At 37.5% G+C, this 14,035-nt stretch overlaps 1 protein-coding gene across 4 annotated transcripts in view; it reads left to right on the top strand.

The window, feature by feature from the left end:
- Positions 1–14,035, top strand: part of LOC121737305 (high affinity cAMP-specific and IBMX-insensitive 3',5'-cyclic phosphodiesterase 8) — a 225,531-nt gene that overhangs the window by 180,599 nt on the left and 30,897 nt on the right. For all 4 annotated transcript variants that reach the window (XM_042128937.1, XM_042128936.1, XM_042128939.1 and 1 more), the window contains one exon: positions 12,891–12,948. In XM_042128937.1, coding sequence (XP_041984871.1) covers positions 12,891–12,948 — 58 coding nt within the window. The remainder of the gene's footprint in view (positions 1–12,890; positions 12,949–14,035) is intronic.

Raw genomic sequence — 14,035 nt, 5'->3', positions numbered from 1 at the left:
TGGTTAATATCTAGAACCAGGCGGGTGAGCCAAAATCTTTTCGTTTTCGCTTCGTTATAGAATCGACGATGAAAATGTATGGAATTGACATAAGCGTTCGTTAATATGACGTTGACGTTCATCTCGTCTAATGTCAATTCCATACATTTTGATCGGCGATTCTATAACGAGGCGAAAACGAAAAAGTTTCGGATAAATGGCCAGTCATTTTAAAACATCACTAGACGTTCCGCGCGGCTTCCCCGCGTAAATTAGATATTTCAGTTTTCACAGACAAATTAGTCCCCAAAAAATAACCTATGATCCTTCACGTGGTTTACTTCTTATCTGTGCCAAATAACTTAAAATTTGCTCCAGTAGTTCGTGAGATAAGCTCTTTCAAATAATTTCCCCCGTTTTTTCCACATTTTCCTCTATTTCTTCGCTCCTATTAGTTTTAGCGTAATAAAATATAGCCTATAACCTTCCTCGATAAGTGGGCTATCTAACACTGAAAGAATTTTTCAAATCGGACCAGTAGTTCCTGAGATTAGCGCGTTCAAACAAACAAACAAACTCTTCCGTTTTATAACATTATAAGTAGTATAGATTGTAAAATTTTGAAAATTTTCGTCACTTTATTATCATGGATCTCGAAATACATGAACTGTACCTACATTCTTCATCACTTGATCACAAAAGCTGAAATGATGATGAAGCGATAATTAACAGCTATACAGCCCAAAAGGTAGGCCATTAACGAGTCCAAGTGCCTTTCCAAGTTTGGCAAAGTGACAAAATATTAAGGGCAGAGTTTCGCCCTAAGAGATTATAGGTACCGGGTACGTTTCAAACAAATTCCCTTTGATTTAAAGGTAGGGTCTGTAGTGTATTTAAATTAGAATTAAATTTAATGAAAAGGGAATCTCTATTTACTGCCTACGGGTTGAGGAAATTCTCTGCTTTAGTTGAAGCAGATTCGTACAGTTGGGTTACAATGGGAATTAAAAGATCAGTTGATCGCTGTTAAGTATTTGTGTACTATCCCACACAACGCCTCCGTGGTCTAGTGGTATAGAGTGCGGCTCTTGACTCGGAGGTCGTGGGTTCGATTCCCGCGTTGGAAACATGTTATTTCCAAGTTTGGCTAGGACAATGTAGGCTGATCACCTGATTGTCTGTCAAGTAAGATGATCCATGCGTCGGATGGGCATGTAAAAAGTCGGTCATGCGCCTGATCTCTCGCCGGTCGTGTCGGTCTTCCGTCCCACTGGGTTATGAGAGTAAAGGAGTAGAGAGTGCTCTTGTGTACTGCGCACACACTTGGGCACTATAAAATTACTCCTGCGTAGCTGGCCTGGTTTCAATGAAACCGGCCACCGTCACCGAAACCGGTGTGGGAGCTATTATTATTATTACCATCCCACAAAAAAAATTGTTGAGTTATGAATGCGGTCGTAATCTAAATGATTTAATGAACTTATCTGCATACCTTTTTTTTTTTTTTTTTTTTTTTTTTCCGGAGGGGGAAATGCATTACGCATACCACCCAGGCGCAGGGGGCGACCCGAGCGGTTATGTGGGACTCCCGTAGCTAATGAGACCACGGTATACCCACTAAAACCCCCCCCCCCATCTTCCGCCACGCCGCATATTGACGGGGCCACAGGAACGATACACACATCTGCGACCCCGCCAGCGGCCCGAAGACTTCACGATGGGCGCACAACACATGCGCCCTCCTCCTCGGCCCCCACCAAGGCTGTAGCAGACGCCCCCCGAGTCTGCTACTTGGAGGCCATGTGGCAGATCAGGTCTGTGGCTCTGCCACCGACCACACCTCGGCCGCAGAGGATAGGGCAAGCGGCGCACCGTAATACCTACTTGCCTCTTCCTCTGCGGCCCCACCAATGCCGTTCAAGCGGAACGGCCCCGCCAGCTCGCAGGGGGGGTAGGGAAAGCGGCAACCTACCACAATGCCTCTCCCCCCGCGATCCGTCCTCGGCCGCAGAGGATAGGGCAAGCGGCGCACCGTAATACCTACTTGCCTCTTCCTCTGCGGCCCCACCTCGGTGCGCATCCGCAGCGGACTCCTCCAGTCCGCTGGGAGCGCCCTCCTCGGGCCAGGCGGCGACACCGGCCGGCCCTGGTTGCCTCTTTGCTTCACCGCGGTTGTCCAAGCCGCGGTTACTAGAGCCCCACCGCCACGACAAGGCGTGCAACCATCGGGGGGAACTTATCTGCATACCTAACTCAATACGTATTTTGGTGGGTTAGTATCTTATATAATTATTACAATACTTATTAATTTTATTTTACATAGGATAGGATAATAACTTATGGCCTAATCTTTGTTATTTTCTAAGGTTGTTTCAGTTTCCGAGTTCAAAATATATTTTTCTACTAAGTTACTCTACCGTAGGCCGAGCCCAGCACGATGAGACTTTTAACGACAGATACATTTTATGCTAAAATCGTTAATTGAAGGCTACGAATAAAAAAAACTATTGAAGGTTCATTTGCAATATTTTCCCGACTAAACCTCAAAATGACAATTCATACTAATAGCCAATAGGTATTATTAATACGAAAGGTTGTCTGTTTGTTACAACTTACAAGGGCGGATCCAGAGGGGGGGGGGTCATGGGGGCCATGATCCCCCCCCCCCCTGGGCTGCGTCCAGGTCCTAGGTGAACCACTAAGTAAAATTGTTAAACAAACTGATTTTATATTTTTTTTATAGATTTTATTTAAGACGTAAAAGAAAAATTGATTTTGTTATTTAAATATACTGGTATCTATTGTAATCAAAATTAAATCATTATAATATAATAATAATAGCTCCCACACCGGTTTCGGTGACGGTGGCCGGTTTCATTGAAACCAGGCCAGCTACGCAGGAGTAATTTTATAGTGCCCGAGTGTGTGCGCAGTACACAAGAGCACTCTCTATTCCTTTACTCTCATAACCCAGTGGGACGGAAGACCGACACGACCGGCGAGAGATCAGGCGCAGGACCGACTTTTTACATGCCCATCCGACGCATGGATCATCTTACTTGTAAGACAATCAGGTGATCAGCCTGCATCGTCCTAACCAAACTTGGAAATAACATGAATCGAACCCACGACCTCCGAGTCAAGAGCCGCGCTCTATACCACTAGACCACGGAGGCGTTAAATCATTATAAGTTCTCGTGTCTTGACCACGACTATGTGACACCCCCTGGCGCCAAAGCTGGATCCGCCCTTGGTCTGTTACCTCTTCAATCCCAAACCGCTGAAACGATTTTGAACGGTCAAGTGACCGCCAAAACTGCCTTTTAATTTCTCCGTAATCGGGCAAACCGCAAAATCCCAAATGAAAAACATGTTGAGATAACCATGCAGTAACCGCGATAAAAATGTTATGTATACCTTTACTTATTCGGGATTAGATTACAGGTTAATTACCCTGGCACCCTCCCCCTGGCACCCCCTGGCGTCCCCCTGGCAACCTCGTAATAGAATTATCCCCCTAATAACGTTATATTAACCAGACATTATCGCTGTAATGAGGGACCGGCTCTATCATCTATGGTTGGTGTGTAATTTACAGGTGCTTTGGGTTTGAATATTGAGAATAAAAAAATGTTTATTTATTATGCTATATGGCATAGCTTTTATCGCGAGATTTGAACTTTGCCAGAAATTCCGTAACGAAAAAAACCCAACACCCTCCATTCCGACCGGTCGGTGCGGCAGCGTTGCCAGACTTGGGTACGGTGTTTGTGTGCGTGCGACGGGACATATGCGAATTATAATTGCATAACTTTAACTTAACAGCGGCAGTACCCGAGTGCCACACGTATTTTTAACCGACTTCCAAAAAGGAGGATGTTATATGTTCGGCTGTGGATATTTTTTTTATTTGTGTATGTTCAACGATTACTCCGCCGTTTGTGAACCGATTTTTATCTTGTGTAAACAGAATATAATATTGTGTTACATACAGACATTTCTGCTTAGATAGTGTTTTCTCCTTGTCTGTCAATGTACCTTTCGAACGTATCGGAGAAGTACAAAACATTGTTCAAGTAAAATGTTAGGACACACAGTGCAGATTGCGGGAACCTTACATTTCTCCGCGAAAACTATCTACCTCCATACAACATTTTATATATATCTGTACCTTACTTTATTATAGCTATTGTATCCATTTATATAAAAAAGTAACAAAACACGCTTATAAAGTTATAAACCTAAGCGCGTTAATCTTCTATTGAAACATGCTGTGTTTTAATCTAATGATAAATACATTACCGGAGTATAAAGAGAAACATCAAAAAGTTATTATAAGTTGCGTAAATGGATGACGCAGAACAATTGCGAAAGCAGTAAAAACGTTATAGCTCGTAAATAGCGTGCTACTGTGTGTAATAACCGAAATATCATAAGCCGTAAGCGATGTAGCTTCTAATTAAGTTGTGTCGAAACAGGATGAAAGTAATCATGGATGTAGAGGGCGAATTTTTAAAATATGAAATTCGAATCTATAGGATACTTATAGCGAAAAATTTTATAGTTGGGGAGGGAAAGAGGGGATTTCGGGAGTAGCTCCAGCGTGTCAGATTAAGCTTGTATAGGCTTCGACATATTGTGTCTAGTTATCATGGTATAGAAATCAGATTTCTCATGTGGTGGGTTATTTTTTTTTTACATTGAAATGTCCTCGGATCTGTCAGATAAAGATACTGGATGTTTAGTATATACCCCAAAGAAGCTTCCATATAAAGCACTGACGATTCAAAGATTTGATAAGCCGAGATATTTTAAAATATAAAAAAGTAAAGCTTCATATTTTCCTGACTAAGCTTCGCAGATATTTTATTTTGCACTAAACTAAATGATTTAGTCCTTGCTGTCTAAAATATATTTATAAATGACTTAAACACACACTAAAATATATTTATAACTGACTTACACAACTAGTGTATTATTTTATATTTCATTTTTTCATTTATATTTCATTCGTTTAACACAGTAATTTAAATTTAAGGGAGGGTCCCGTTTTTTAGGGTTTTTTAATAAAGGTTGGTACTACTAATATATATTCTGTGATAAAGGTTTCAACCAACTACTTACTTTATTAATTGATGGTTGCTTTGTAAAAAGCCCTCCGTCCAGTTTTAAAACGCAGCAAACCTCAGCGATATAGAGATTGTCAGAACTGAGAAAAAAAACCGTAAAATACTTTTTTATAAATTTATTCAGATAATATTTTTAGTAGAATAAAATTTTCGTAGCTTTGATAATAATCCGTCTGTGAACTACTAACAGCATGTTACATCCAATTTCCGAATATGTCCAAACCTAAGACTGCTTTGAAGTGTTCAAATCGTGAGAGCACTAAAATATCCACTTTGACAAACTTTGAATAAAATGTACATTTTGCGAGGGAAAGGCACAAATTGAAAAGGCTTCTGCACGTTCTAAACACGTCTTCACAAATCTTGTACGGCTTTAAAATTGTCGAAAAAGTTTCAAAGTAGCGAAAATGTTACCATTGTCGAAGTTTGTATAACACCTACGCTAACCTTTAATCTTGTTCGGTACTTTTATACAAATTAAAAAGTTAATAATCATGGAATACGATACTAAGGCCATCTTAGGCTCTTGCTGGGTACTTTTATACAAATTAAAAAGTTAATATCATCGAAATACGATAACAAGGAAACGTAATCATACATCTTCATTCTTCAGTTTTTATTTTGGTTCCTTTTACGAAGGAACTACGGCTTATATTATGTCGTAACCAAGGTTATGAACTAAGCCGGTGAAACAATTATTCAGTTTTTATTTTGGTTCCTTTTACGAAGTCTACGGCTTATGTCGTACTCAAGGTTATGAACTAAGCCGATGGAAGAATTATTGTCAGTGACATGATGAAAACTTGTCACACACCGTAAAAATAGCATCGCCGAAAGAGCAAATTTTGTTTCGATGTTATGAGCCCCAACGTCATGAGTTTGCTCATGCTAAAGTTAAAATAAAGTTACTCTTTGAGCGCTGGTGCTTTCACAGTAAACTCATACACACCCTAAGGTATTATCACTTTCTTTTGTTACATAATATTATGGGCTACCGCGGTAGCTTTGCCATTATTATCAAATACTAGCTGTCCCGGCAAATGTTGTTTTGCCATAAAATGATTTTCCCTGTTTTCCTGCTTTTCTCTTGAAGTTTTTTCTGATTTTTTTTTGCTCACGGAGTTCGAGACCTTTCCAACGAATGCAAAACCGTGGAAATCGGTTCGTGCGTTCTGGAGTTATAGCGTCAGAAAGGAAAACCCGACTTATTTTTATATATTACATATAATACACCGGGACATTTAGATAAGTTAATATATCACAATAAATATTGTTTATTCTAACTTTGTTTTCAAAATGATTGAATGCAACATAATACTGTCTATGTATCCTTGTCTATGTATCCTAATGTATTCAATTGCCCAAAATCCTTTGATAGATGTAATACCCAAGTTTGACCCCACTTTAATACCACTCAATAGCACATTCCATTCAGAATATTCCACAAACTTTCGAGGTTTCAGCAAAGCACTATTTATTTAGTGTGACACAAAAATATAACGAAAAAATCCATTTCATTTTGGACTCTGTTTGTTCAAGTTAGAGTCCAATATAGATTGTCAGTCCATATTCGTTGGGATCACGTAGCAAATATTTATTCCAGTTAATATATTTAAGGGTATCTGTTTGAGCCCAAACCATTGTATATTATCCCCACTCTATAAATACTTCAATTATTTACTTACTGGAAAAATCTCTCTTTTGTAGAGATATAAAAGGCGCTAAAGCAAATTAAAAGAAAATCCCCTGATGTGAAAATAATCTTAAAACTATCGTTAAAATTAAGATATTAATTCAGATATTAAGATTTTAACGATAGTTTTAAGATTATTATTAAGATAGTTTTTTAAAGATTGAAGTTCAGCTTTGACTAGTCAAAACTCAAAGCTCAACTTACAACTTTGTTTACTCAAGTCTTTTTGTTGTTGTGTAGCTTAGGTATTTGTAATGACACATACCAGATAAAGACATTGAACCTTATAATAATGTATTTTAATTAGAATCTTATATATTTAAATGAGCAATTCTTTGAAATTTAGTATATAAGGGGTTTCGGGGGCGATAAATCGATCTAGCTAGGAATCATTTTTAGAAAATGTCATTTAATGCGTGTTTTATCGAATACCAAGCAAAGCTCGGTCAAACAGCTAGTATTATATTAAACGTGGGAGAGCCATGCTTCGGCACGAATGGGCCGGCTCGACCGGAGAAATACCACGTTCTCACAGAAAACCGGCGTGAAACAGCGCTTGCACTGTGTTTCGCCGAGTGAGTGAGTTTATTCCCTTCCCTGCCCTCCTCTATTCCCTCTTAAAAAGCCGGCAACGCACTTGCAGCTCTTCTGATGCTGCGAGTGTCCACGGGCGACGGAATTTGGTTTCCACCAGGTGACCCGTTTGCTCGTTTGCCCCCTTATTTCATAAAAAAAAATCTGTGACTTGCAAATACTAATAAGCTCCAAATACTTGGAGCGTAAGTAAAGCTCTTAGTAATGTTTCCTACAAAAGTATAAAATTTGCTGTACAAAACAGACCCTTAGGGTGCGATCACTAAAAGGTACATAAATCCGATGTACCCAATGAACCGACCCTTTGCCCATCGGGGCTTAAACCGCCCTGAAAGCTAAAACCTTCGATTGTTATTTCAAAAATCATTATTTTTAGACGATTTGAAATGGTTCTCCATTGAAATCTATTTTATTTGTGATCGAATTCACATTGTTAGTACTTTCATTTATCTACCGGCAGTTAAATATTTCGGGTATCCTTATTAATAATAGTATAAAGTTGAAAGTATGTATGTCTGTATGTCTGTCACCTCTTCACACCTGATATGAATATTTTATTGGAATTGAGATACTTTGAGAAAGTGGAAAAGGCATTTTTTGAAGTGAAAACTTCTTTAGCGGCGTTGAGCACTTTTGTGGGATGGGTAAAAACTGTGAAACTCGCGTCAGATTCTCGTGCTGATCGAAAAACCGTAAGACGGTTGGAGAGTAGTGTTGTAACATCGAAATCGATTAATCGAACAATCGATTGTTTTTTTTCGATTGTCGATATTTTTTAATCGATTGTAAGGGTTTCGATTAATTTAAAAAATCGAATTTTTAAAAATCGATTTTTATAAAAAATGGGTTAAAAATTTAATCGATTGTAAGGGTTTCGATTAATTAAAAAAATCGATTTTTTTAAAATCGATTAATCGATTTTCATAAAAAATGGGTTAAAAAAAATAATGCACAACGTCAAAGTTTTCACTTCTGCCGGCACTCCCGGAGTGCAACCCGTTTTTTTTTAAGTATTTATTCCATTATTTTACAACATTATGTCCTTATCCTAAGAACCGCCAAAATGCTAACATATGATAGTTTTGGTTGCGAGAAAATGTACGGTTCCCGCGCAATTAATGAATTTCGGCAATCAATAACTATTAAATTTAACAGCATTAAGATATGTAATTTTGGATAAAATTAAAATTATTTAGTAAATTATTAAATTCCAATCGAGTAATTATGTTGACCTACTAAGATTAATAAAATATGTTTGTGCATAAATGTGCAACCATTTATTCGTTGTACAAGCTCATACAATATCCTATATTTCATAGAGCCGTAAATTGTATGAGCCGTGTCACGTATTTCAACTCACAATGTTATCAGATACCGGCCAAAGTAATTGGTGTTAAATTAAAGGGTCCGCCACATATTTTGTGAAATTTCGGTGCAAACGAGCTACTAATACAGTGTGTAAAAAAAATAAGTTATAATACTTTAGGGTGTGTACGTGTTTTTTGTAGAGAGTTCACTGTGAAACTAGCAGCACTGAAAGACCAAAATTTTTTTTCACTTTTGTATGGGCAAGGGCCCGAGCGTCACAAGTTTCCCCATACAAAAGTGAAAAAAAATTTTGGTCTTTCAGTGCTGCTACTTTCACAGTGAACTCTCTACAAGGAACACGTACACACCCTAAAGTATTATCACTTATTTTTGTTACACCCTGTATACGTGACCGCGACGAATTACCGCTATAGTTTTTTTTTTTTAATGAAAAAAGGGGGCAAACGAGCAAATGGGTCACCTGATGGAAAGCAACTTCCGTCGCCCATGAACACTCGCAGCATCAGAAAAGCTGCAAGTGCGTTGCCGGCCTTTTAAGAGGGAATAGGGTAATAGCGGAGGGTAGGGAAGGGAAGGGAATAGTTGAGGGTAGGGAAGGGAATAGGGTAGGGGTTAGGGGATTGGGCCTCCGGTAAACTCACTCACTCGGCGAAACGCAGCGCAAGCGCTGTTTCACGCCGGTTTTCTGTGAGAACGTGGTATTTATCCGGTCGAGCCGGCCCATTCGTGCCGAAGCATGGCTCTCCCACGTATAATAATAGTTGCCACGATTACAGTAGATATATTGATATAGATGATATTGCCTTATCGATAGTTTTACTCCAAATCGAAGGAAATGACAAATTTGACATATTTAATTCCATCGAGCCGGCTCGAAGCGAGCCTTCGAGCTGTCAGTTTTGGTTCTACACGGTGGTTATTGCTCGATTTGGAGTAAAACTATCGAGCAAAACCGTATGTCAGTACTTAGCATATCTGTCCGCATCCAGGCTGTATCCTAAGAACCGTATTAGCTATATTGCCGAACATGTATGCCGTATCTATAAGGATTCAAGAGTTCTGTACAGCACCTTCGGAACCAGGGTATACTTCGGCGCAAATTCTTATTTTTTGGTAGTTCAAGCCTAAAATCCTTCAGAAAAACGTAAAATCACTATATGTTTTCATATAAATTTCAAGGAGTCCCGACGATTCCTCTTGGATTGCATCATCAGATCAACATTTTTGTGATCATGGTACCAAATTCGGGCTACATCTCATACAACAACAAAAGAATTTTGAAAATCGGTCCACAAATGGCGAAGTTGTCCGCGAACCAATATAAAAAAAGTTAAATATATCCTCCTCCTTTTCGGAAGTCGGTTATAAAGTAGCCTAAGTTATTCCTTACTATATCAGCTATGTGCCAAAAAAAGTCCCGTCAAAATCGCTCCAGCCATTTCAGAGATTAGCCGGAACAAACAGACAGACAGACAGACATACAGACAAAAATTTAAAAAATGTTGTTTTGGTGTATGTACCCTATATACATTCATATGAATGCAGTAGAAACGGTTCTTTCAATATTACAAACAGACACTCCAATTTTATTTATATGTATAGATTTGATATAATATCTGTTTATTAAATTACCTATCTATATATATAAAAATGGATTTTCAATTGTGTTAGTAACGCTAAAACTCGAAAACGGCTAAATGGATTGGGCTAATTTTAGTCTTAAAATATTCGTAGAAGTCCAGGGAAGGTTTTTAAGTGACACGAAGTTCACCGGGACAGCTAGTTATCGATAAAATGACGCCCCTCACTATCTCCCTTAATCGTGATGCGCGGGGAAAAGTTGTGTCTGAACTCTGACTGTAACTTTAACTGTTACCCGACATGGGTCGACTTGTCATTTAACTTGCGTCAATACCTGTAGTTTTAACTAGGTTTTAACCGACACTTGTTAATGTTGTGATTAATATAACTACTAATAACTAGATGTTGCCCACAAGTTCGTTGTTCTGAAATTCGTTTTAGGGAAGTGTTCATTTTCCGGGGTTAATAAACTGCCTTTCAGGAGACTCAAAATCGGTGCAGCAGTTTAAATTTTGACAAACAGATACACTGCATTCATAAGGCGTGATTGGATTTAGAATTTTGTTTAGTTAAATAATAGCCAGTTTTTTTGAAAAAATAAAAACTACGGAATCCCTGTCGATATAGAAACGATATTGTTCCCTTGCTGACATTCGGTCTATATCGGCTGATTTTACGGCTATTCTCACACTGAAACCACTGAAACACAAAATATGTACTACTTTTCAAATTATTAACTGTTCGAGAACTTCTCAAATATTTAAGCATCCCTTAAAACTTATAGCACTTGCCCGTAAAGAATGTCGGAAGTTTCTCCTCGATCAACTGGGGACGGTCAATTACCGCTGGTATTATTTTCAGTTCATTACACAACCGCGCACAACCCGCACATTTTAGACGAATTCAAAATAAAATCATTGCTCACTTAAAATAATTTAAAAAAAAAAGTAAGATTTTCGAATTTTGAAAATTTTGCTCCAGGATTCTTTCGAGTGCGTGTTCTTAATTCGAAAATCGTTTCGAAAAGCGAAATGCAACAAAATTATATAAAAAGCAGCTTTGTTCCTTGATTGATTGATTAGATTTCGTTTATTAAGAAATGGACATAGTAGAATAGTACATCGAATTAGTAGAAGATTTCTTGTTTTACCGCCGGTTCTTCTCGCCGGATTTCCTTTCGGAGTTCCCAATCCGGTGGTAGGCAGCTTAGTTTCGATGTTTCGAAAAAAATTTGTAAAAAATTAACTAATTAAAAATTAGTACTTATTAACACTAAGTGATAATACTTTAGGCTCTGTATATGTATAATATATCTCTTGACTGTGAAAGTGGCAGCGCTGAACGAGCAAATTTTTTCGTGATAATATGTCGCTTCATGAATTTTCCCATACAAAGGTGAAAAAAGTGACTTTCAGCGCTGCTACTTTGACCTCTATTAATTATTATTATGGGACCCATACACATCGGTATCAATATCACTTAGCTTTGTTACACCCTGTATATTTGTTCCCCACACAATGTATGTTGACAAGCACTATACTAACACAAAGACCAGCAAAGACAGGAAATGGCGGCGAGATCTAGAAGTCGTGGCGTGAATACCTGTCGTTAACACAATACCTAATGGAAACTGTCACAGAAGCATTAGTGGCCTGACCTTTGGTCTTATGAGGGTATCAATTACAGACTGTAACATGTCTAGACGTTAGCCCCCTTACTAATAAACGCTTTATAAGCTTTGAATACAGTGTTTTGTCTTCTTCAATCCAATTAAAAATGTCACTTGTGTGACAGGAACAAAACACTGTATAACTATTCAAAGCTTATACGTTAAACAACGTTTATTAGTAAGGAGGTTTGACTATACAATATATCCTCTTACTATTAATAAAGATATACGCAACGTAATCATTCAAGATAATAATAGCAGCAGACAGCTAGAAAAAGGAAATCCGCCATTTTGTTACTAAAATCTATCAGTATGTCCATTCTTTCCTGTTTCTACTGTTGTTATGATAAGCCTGTTGTTGTTTTCACTGCTTTTGTATATAGGACTTTTTTAATGTTTTTAAGAAAAGTAGTACGCTGGGAGCTCAGACAGCAAAACTTATAGGACCTTTTGGTAGAAAAAAATGTTTTGGTATAAAATTGTACTAAATGGTAGAAAATTTTCATGAAGCTCACAATTGGGTTGTGAGCTTCATGAAAATTTTCTTTCTTGGTTACCAATTTTTTTTTTAATTAAAATTACCGGCACTACACCTGATGATGATTTTGTCGAAACGGATCGTGTGAAACATAATTGAATTAAAATAAATAAAGTAATAAATGTGGAATAAGTGCATGAAGAGTATATTTTATTATAATAATAATGATATTATTATTTTATTTATTAGTATTTTATTATAATAGGAGTAAGCAAATGAAAATGTTGTTCGTCTTATCAAAATGAAGCTACTCCCAAAAAATTTGCTTGATAGTACAAAAAAATTGTTCTAGGGCTCCCTGTGCTTCGTTATGTTGAACCTTAGTTACAGCCCATGATGATGTAGATATTTAGAAGTAACATGATACTTTTGTTTCAGCGTCTACCTGAAAGATGACTTCGCAGTGCTGCCGTATATAGAAGCCGGATTTAACAGGGTAAGTGTCTTAACCAGAGCTTTCTAAGTTTGTTTGACTGAAGTTTATTTATTCTGTAGCGTTATTGATTGTTTTAAAAAGATTTGACGTAACGACAGGGTAATGTAAATAGATGAACTCCCGTCCAATACCCCAAAAAACCGGACATAGATTGTTTCACCAAATTCAGTTAAAGATATCGCTTTCAATTGCATGTTTGGAAACAAGAAAAGTATGTTAGTAGTCGTGACTAAGATCTAGGCTAAAGTTAACCATGGATTAATTATTATGTCACCTCTCTATTCCTATGAAATATATAGCGTCCTATGAAATATGACATTAAATCCACAGACATATATCAAGATTCTATTTCTGTGATTAAAACCCTAACCTAACTAAAATTATCTATTAGATCCGTGCTTCATGAATTATTAAACTAAGGTCATAATCACTTCTAAATAAAGGTAGGCCGCATATAGATCTTGTGGAAAAGGACCTAAGTCCTTAATTACTTCGGACGCTAAAAGCCGACTAAAAATAAACGACCTTTGAAGATAGCCCGGGTAGAAATTGTTTGAAAGTAACGAGATTTCCTTGGTGCGAAAAATCTAAATAATAAAATAACAAAAAAAGGATATGGACGAACAGTCTATAGACGGCCCCAATTTTATAATAAAAAAAAAAAAAAAAAAGTAACGAGATTGGGTGCTATTGTTACAAGTTAAATATTGAATACGAGTGTCCGGAGCACGCTTCTCGTGAAATCATTTCAACTGGAAGTTCATAAGATAGTGAAGAATTTGTGAATGGCATTTTTGAAATTCTAATGCCCAAATCCACCAACGTCTGTTAGTGTTAACAGCATTGTTAAAGTGTCATGTCTTCTTTTTCATTTACTAATATTAAAAACGATATGATGATCGGTAACGTGATACTAATTATTAACAGTCGCTGGTAAAATTGAGCCTTAGAAATAAGTTTTATTAATGGTGAAATGTACGGTGGTTTAGGTTAAATAAAAAACCTAAACCTGGTTTTGACTTTTGACACTATACCTACCCAATCAAAATAAATAGATACCGTGTGATAATTGAATCCTACTTCCTTT

Source organism: Aricia agestis, chromosome 20 (genome assembly GCF_905147365.1).
Source record: "Aricia agestis chromosome 20, ilAriAges1.1, whole genome shotgun sequence".
In the NCBI taxonomy this organism is placed as follows: Eukaryota; Metazoa; Arthropoda; class Insecta; order Lepidoptera; family Lycaenidae; genus Aricia; species Aricia agestis.
Note: the sequence above shows the minus strand (reverse complement) of the source record. Positions and strands in the feature narration are given on the sequence as shown.